Source organism: Lucilia cuprina, chromosome 2 (assembly GCF_022045245.1).
Source record: "Lucilia cuprina isolate Lc7/37 chromosome 2, ASM2204524v1, whole genome shotgun sequence".
NCBI classification, from domain to species: Eukaryota; Metazoa; Arthropoda; class Insecta; order Diptera; family Calliphoridae; genus Lucilia; species Lucilia cuprina.
Window position 1 is genome coordinate 61,085,150 of NC_060950.1, and position 8,537 is coordinate 61,093,686.

The 8,537-nt window shown below is 27.3% G+C and overlaps 1 protein-coding gene across 1 annotated transcript in view; it reads left to right on the forward strand.

Annotated features, from left to right (window-relative positions):
* LOC111680708 (centromere-associated protein E) overlaps positions 1 to 6,233 on the forward strand; it is a 41,533-nt gene extending 35,300 nt beyond the window's left edge. The window contains exons 5-8 of the mRNA XM_046955679.1: positions 508 to 627; positions 942 to 1,830; positions 3,343 to 4,396; positions 4,781 to 6,233. Of these exons, the coding sequence (XP_046811635.1) occupies positions 508 to 627; positions 942 to 1,830; positions 3,343 to 4,396; positions 4,781 to 4,868 (2,151 nt within the window). The 3' untranslated portion in view covers positions 4,869 to 6,233. The remainder of the gene's footprint in view (positions 1 to 507; positions 628 to 941; positions 1,831 to 3,342; positions 4,397 to 4,780) is intronic.
* Positions 6,234 to 8,537: the final 2,304 nt, after the last annotated feature.

Here is an 8,537-nt window from a genome sequence, read left to right on the forward strand (position 1 = left end):
GACTAGACTATAGACTAGACTATAGACTAGACTATAGACTAGACTATAGACTAGACTATAGACTAGACTATAGTCTAGACTATAGACTAGACTATAGACTAGACAATATATTAGATTATGGACTATAATTTAGACTAGACTATAAACTAGACTTTAGAGTAGACTATTGAATATACTATAGAATAGACTATAGATTAGACTATGGCGTAGACTTTAGACTATAGACTACAATATAGACTAGACTATAAACTATACAATAGACTAAACTATAAACTGTACTATAGACTAGACTTTAACCTACTGCACTATACTCTAGACTATACACTTGAGACTAGACAAGACTATATAAGAAAGATTTTTTTTTCAATTTCACAAAACTTAAACAGAAATCTCGTATACATATATTTGTCTAATTTTTTTCGATAATGACAAGAAATCCCTTTATTACACACATACATCTTACTTCATTAGCACAACATAACTTAATAATTTTTCTTATCTTTTGACAGGAACAAACAGTTCCGCGCTCATTTGGCATCCGAAGATCCCTCTCAAGATATACAATTTGTAACGAGACCCAAAGATAGCGAAGACGATAATGGTGATGCTGTTTGTCAAGATAGTGAGGTTAGTTAATACATGTTGCATGTTTTTCGTCTAAATACAAGAAATATTAGGAATGCAAAAAAACGAACTTTGTAACTAATCATTTATTTAAAAAATTACTTTTTTTGATTACTTTAATACAACAAAAAAATCAATTTCTAAAACAAATTACTCATATTCTCCCAATAACCTTACATACTCTATACACACTAAACAAACACTTAAATACATGATTTTTTTTAATTCTTTTAATTTTTACATATATGTAAACAAACAAACAAACAAAAAATACATTATTAAATAATAATAACAACAACAAATTTAATGAAACACAGCATGTGCATGCTAAGAAATCTAATCAGAATGATAATGATGCGAAAATATATAAACAAGAAGAACTATTAAAACAACAAAGTCATTGTAATGATTACGAAGATCAAACAACAAAACAACAACCACAAGAGCAACAACATCAGCAAGAGCAGCAGCAGCAAGATCAAGAATCAAAACAAAAACAATACAAGTTGATTAAACCTTTAGGTACCACTTCCACACAAATAAAAACACGCTCAGTTAATGATCTAAATTCTCACAATGATGATGATGATAATAATAGTAGTGGTAAAATTGCAAAAGCAATTGCAACAACAACATCTTTACTAGCAAATTTAACTTTCCCTTCCTCCTTGCTTGAAACAAGTGTTATTCCAACAGAAACTACTTTAAGCACTAATACTATTACTAGCAATACGGGCATTTCTATTACGGAGAATGTTAATAATAAGGAGTTAAATACTAATAACAACACAACTTGCAAAACTACCACCAACACCATTACTACCATAGCTAACAACACCAACAACAATAAAAACAACAAAGATGTTATCAATTTTGCCAAGAACAAAAGCAGCAGCAACAATATTGTTGTCGCTGCTACTGCTGCCAATAATAATGATAATAACACCAATGTAACTTTACTAAATAGCACTAGTGATAGCAGTAATTGTAAAAATATTAGTAGTAGTAATAGTTGTAGTCATAGTTATGGTAGTGGCGTTAGTAGTAGTAATAGTAGTAGTCAACTTAGTACAAACAGAAGATCATGCGGAGGAGCCGGTGGTATTGATGATAATGATTATTTAACCAATTGTCGTTATTCCTATGAGCCATGTTATAAACAAACCAATTTGTTTAACTATCAGAATAGGATGTTAAACTTTGAAGGTAAACAAAACAAATTGAATCACAACAACAAAATCTGATATAAAATCAACAAACATACACATAGCAAACGAATATATAATGCCATTCACTTACTCTGTCTCTCTCTCTCTCTTTGTCTTAGTCTTACTACTCTTCTCCTTTATTGTCTTTGTTGCTGCACTCACACATTATTATTGTTATTGATCACTTTTACCTGCAACTTTTTTAATGATCTATAAATTTATAAACTATGGGTGCTGTATGTATGTGTGTTCTGTCATTCACTTGGTACTTTTTGTTTAATGATCACTTGTTCTCTTTGTTCAACATAGAATGTTTGTTTAACTTCACTAATACTTTACACTCTGTTTAATATTTCGCAAGTGCACATGTTATTTGTAATCATTATCATTCACACTTTTTTTATGTCTCGAACTGACAATAGTCAAGACTTAACTACAGTAAACTAATCATAGTCAATGTAGTAAAAACTATCGACTGGACTATAGAAAGAACTATATACTGGATTAGGAAAATAGATTAAACTAAAGACTTTATTACTATCTCGTCTTTAGACTATACACTAGACTGTAGACTACACCATAGACTATATACTAGACTATAGTCTAGCGTATAGACTTGACTATTGATTTGGCGATAGTCTAGACGATAGACCTGACGATAGACTATAGTCTAGACTAAACAATGTACTAGACTATATACTAGACTTTATACTAGAATATATACTAGATTGTAGACTAACCCATTAACAAGACTATAGACTAGACTATAGAATAGACTATAGACTAGACTATAGACTAGACTATAGACTAGACTATAGACTAGACTATAGACTAGACTATAGACTAGACTATAGACTAGACTATAGACTAGACTATAGACTAGACTATAGACTAGACTATACTCTAGACTAAAGACTAGACTATAGACTAGACTATAGACTAGACTATAGGCTAGACTATAGACTAGACTATAGACTATACTATAGACTATACTATAGACTAGACTATAGAATAGACTATAGACTAGACTATAGACTAGACTATAGGCTAGACTATAGACTAGACTATAGACTAGACTATAGGCTAGATTATAGACTAGACTATAGACTTAACTAAAGACTAGAATATATACTAGACTAAAGACTAGACTATAGGCTAGACTGTAAACTATACTATAAATTAGACTATTAACTAGACTAAGGACTAGGCTATAGACTACACTATAGATTGGATTTTACACTACACTTTAGACTGGGCTATAGATAACTCTATAGTCTGGACTATAGATTAGGCTATATACTAGGCAATAGTCTAGACTTATGTTGTTATTTTAAAATAAACTAACTTACACTTTAGTATTTAAACACTTTTCTACATGTCTCTGATTTAAAGTAAAAAAACATACACTGTAAATACATATGTATCTATAAAATGTAATTTTTTTTTAATATTTTCCACCAACTAATCTTTTCACTTAATTATTTTCCACTTCCCCTCTTTCCAACAACAGGTTTGAAAACGTCAACCAGAACTACATTTGGTAAAAATTTGAAAACCTTTAAAAATCAATATAAATTAAACAATACTAAAAATAGTTTAATAACAACCACACCAACAACAATAAAAAATGAAACAACATCATCATCATCATCAACAACAACAGCAAAAGCAACAACCAAAATAAGCAAAAACGAACAACAAAAACCACAAGTTTTTAAATCAATTAAAACAATTCAAATACCAGAAAATGAACAAACCACAAAAACTAAAACAACAACATCCACATTTCAATTGAATAGTGAAAATTTACCACAAACAGAAACAGATACAAAAACAACAACAACAATAAAATCTATACTAAACCCAGTGGATTTACCAAAGAATTTTAGTGCTAATAATACAATTAATATAAATTTAAATAGTTTTTATAATATGGAAAAGCAACTAATAAATAAACAACAAAAACAACAACAACTAGATAATATTAATACAAAATCTTATACATTTAATAACAGCAATAACAAAAACACAACTTTAACAACAAATGATAAGAAAAATATACAACCGATTGCCGAAAGATGCAGTGCAATTAATTTAAATAGTTTTACAGACATCATACAAAAAGCCACCACCAGCAATGCAAAAACAACAGCAGCAACAATAACAACATTAAAACATGTTGGTGATGATGATATGAAAGACTATGATAACAACAGCGAGCAACAGCAAAAACCAAATCAGCACCAGAACAACAATGATAGCATCATGTTTGTAGAGACAACAACAGCAACAACAACGCCAACTTGCAGCAGTTACAATTTATTAACTCAGCAACAACAACAACAGCAACCACATCAGCAACAACTACAACAACACCATATTTTATATCAAGATATGGATAACACGACATTAAAAACGAAAAGATCCCGCATTAGCTCACCCCCTCCCTTAGATGGAAGGGACGTTGAGCTGACATTAAACACTACAACTCCATTAACACCACCATCATCATCATGCACTTCAAGCACTAACAATAACAACAACATCAACATCAACATCAGCAACAATATTAATCCAACACTTAACAGCACGAAATCTATACGAAATTCATCATCACATTCAAAACGTTTTGAGTTGGAAATATAACAAACAACATCAGCAATAGTAGCGGAAGCAGAAGCAATAAAAGCGTTAGCTTTATTGCTGCAACATATTTTTACGTAGTTAATAGCAATAGTTTTTTTTTGAAAATAGCTAAAAACAAAGATGTTTCTGAAAAGTTTCTAAGAATTTTTGTTGTCACAAGCAAATTTGTTGCACAAACTTATGTTTTGATTACAGCAAAAATTTTATGTTTAAATGCAGGCAATGTTTATGAATTTTATTTGTATTTTAAAAACTATTGGGACAAACAAATACCTTAATTGGTGTAATCGAATTATTTAAATCAGCAACAATATTAATCCAACACTTAACAGCACGAAATCTATACGAAATTCATCATCACATTCAAAACGTTTTGAGTTGGAAATATAACAAACAACATCAGCAACAGCAATAGTAGCGAAAGCAGAAGCAATAAAAGCGTTAGCTTTATTGCAGCAACATATTTTTACGTAGTTAATAGCAATAGTTTTTTTTTTTTTTTGAAAATAGCTAAAAACAAAGATGTTTCTGAAAAGTTTCTAAGAATTTTTGTTGTCACAAGCAAATTTGTTGCACAAACTTATGTTTTGATTACAGCAAAAATTTTATGTTTAAATGCAGGCAATGTTTATGAATTTTATTTGTATTTTAAAAACTATTGGGACAAACAAATACCTTAATTGGTGTAATCGAATTATTTAATTTTTCTTCGTTCGGGGAAAAGCTCTCGATGCAGAATTTAAAATGTCCATTAAACATACATTTGCTTACATTAACTTGTTTTCGTTTAAGGTTGTAAAGAAAACTGTTCACTACTAAAGTTTTTTAACTTTCAATTTAGATTAAGAACATAGCTTTTAGCATACCCAGTGTTAAAAAAGCTAATGTTTTTCTCTGCATTGGTTAAGCTCAGACTTGTTTTCACTTATTGAACGTTTTATTAAACTCAAAGCCTAAACGTTGTTGCAAAATATAAAAAAGCTCAATTATGAAAGCTTTATTTTTTATAAAACACTGCTTTTGTATAGCGCAGTCTAAAAAATATGCAAAAGCTTATTGCCTCTTGTTAAAAGTTTAAAGTTAGGACAAAAGTTTAGAGTTTAGATATAGGATAATAGAATACCGATATAAAATCTAAATCGTTCCTTGGCAAAACAAAGCTTTTTTCATAGACCAGTCTAAATCAAATATAAAAGCTTTTGTTTTGATCATTATATATTACTTAAAAATATTACTTAAACTTACCTTTAACAGTGCTTTTGCTTAGAATAGCTTTAGTTTTTTCTTATAATAGGTTAAACTCAGTTTAAAGCTAGTTTTCACTAATTGAAAGTTTTGTTAAACTCGAAATAAGATACTCTTGCAGAGTATAAAATATATGAAAGCTTCTCAACAAAAAAATCAGTGCTTTTACAAATGCAAACCTTAAGACAAATGCAAAGCTTGTTTTTTTATATAGACACATAGAAAGCGGATATAAAAACTTTAGTTTAACTAAAGTTAAGTAATGTAAAGTTTTGCAGATATAAAAGCTTTAGTTTTTTCTCAAAATACAATAAGCTCAGTCATTGCAAGTTTAGTTGTTGTTAGTTGTTGTATAGTTTAATGGAAAACAATTATAAAAGCTTGATTTTTTTTCTTAAAAAAATAGTGCTTTCACATATAGCAACTTAAAACTAATGAAAAAGCTTTTTTCCTCTTGATAAAAGTTTAGCTTAATACATAAGGTGATTGAAAACAGATATGAAAACTTAATAATTAAAAAAAATAACAAAGCTTTTGGCGTAGACCAGCTTAAATCAAATACAAAAGCTTTCATTTTTATAACTTTTAAGTTCCTTAAATAAATCAAAAAGAACTCTTTAGGCTTTGGAACAGTTTTAAATAAAAATATGAAAGCTTCCTTAAATAACTTAAACCCGAGTTTAAAACTTATTTTAACATAATGGAAGTTAAGCTAAACTTAAAGCTCTGTAATATTACCGCTTTTAACATAGACACTTTAAAGCATGTTTACACTTGTTGAAAATTTAGTTAAACTCAAATATAAAAGCTTGTTCAAATAACTTAAACCCTGTTTAAAGTTTACTTTGACCTGGTGAATGTTAAGCTTTTAACATAGACACTTTAAAGATTGTTAACACTTGTTGAACATTAAGTTAAATTCAAATATAAAAGATTGTTTAAATAACATAAAACCTGTTTAATGCTTACTGCGACATAGTGAAAGTTTAGTTAAACTTAAAGCTTGTTTTAGTATAAGTCAAATATAAAAGTTTCTTCAAATAACTTAAATCCTGTTTAAAGCTTATATTGACATATTGAAAGTTAAGCTTTTAACATAAACACTTTAAAGCTTATTTACACACTTGTTGAACGTTAAGTTAAACTCAAATACAAAAGTTTGTTCAAATAACTTAAACCCTGTTTAAAGCTTCATTTGACATGTTAAAAGTTAAGCTAAACTTAAAGCTTGTTTTTTTAAAAAAAAAAAGCTAAAACTCAATTTAACATTTACTTTTATACATTGAACGATTAGTTAAACTCAAAGAGTGATGATTTTGCAGAGCACATTATATAAAAGCTTTAAGCTTAATTAAACTCATTGACACTTTAATTAAATACTTAACTGTAAAGCTTAATTTGTGCTACTTTATATGTTGTATAATAAAAGTTTGCAACAAAATTCTTCATAAAAACTTTTTAGAAAAATTTAAATTTTTTTTATAATTAAGCTTTTTAAAACATCTTTGTTTTGCTACGTAAACTTGTTAGTGAATTTAACATTAATTTTACACTTTATTCATTACTTGTTCCAAAGAGCTTTTATAATCATATTAAAGCATTGAAAATAAATAAAATACATTTGTTTTATTGAAATAATGTTAAATTCATTTAATAATTTTTGTGAGTGTAGATTTTTTTTAATATCTCTTAACATGTCATCATTGTTTTTCTTTATTAATTTGTTTAAACATATTTTTTTCTTTTGCTTTAGTTTGTTAAACAAGCAATTATTTTTCTATAAATAGTTTATATATATTTTTCTTAATTATTTGTTGTTATAAAGTTTTGTTAAAATTTGTTTCTAAATTTAAACATTTTGTGTTGTATACCAAAAATAAAAAAACATCAAATTATTAAGTAATTATTAATGTTTTGTTAAAATATATTTAAAAAATTGATAATTTCTAAACCTCTTTTTAAAAATAAAAACGTTTTATGTTTTTTTTCATTAAATTAAAAATTAATATTGAAATTTTTAAAAACAATTAGTTGCTTTATCATTTACTTTATAAATTTTAATATTTTTTTGTTTATTTTATAAAAATAATTTCTATTTCTTTGTCTTCTTCTTTATTCTTATACTTATACTATTCTTATTAAATAATAATTATTATTATAATATATATATATTTTTTTGTTTTGTTAACCATTGAATTAATCCATATACTTATGAATTCATTATTTATATATTAAACTGAAATAATAAATAAATAATATATAAAATTATTTAAAACATTTTTATTAATTATATAATTTTAGTTTTTATTAAGATTTAAATAAAGTTATTGTTAAACAAAATATAAAAAAAAATAATATTAATTTTATAAAATGTTTATGTAAGTATTGATCATATATGTATATCTCATATAATAACTATAACAGAAACGATTTAGGTCTAACTTTCACTTAAAAATGTTGGTTATCGTAAACACACAATCTGTTAAGCAGAATCCAACCATTTACAGTTTGATTACTACATATACAAAACTATAGACTAGGCTACAGCCTAGACTATAGACTAGACTACAGCCTAGAGTACAGCCTAGACTATAGACTAGACTATAGATTAGACTAGACTACAGACTAGACTATAGACTAAACTGTAGACTAGACTATAGACTAGACTATAGACTAGACTATAGACTGGACTATAGACTGGACTGTAGACTAGACTATTGAATGGACTATAGACTAGACTATAGACTAGACTATAGACTAGACTATAGACTAGACTAGACTGTAGACTAGACTATAGACTAGACTATAGACTAG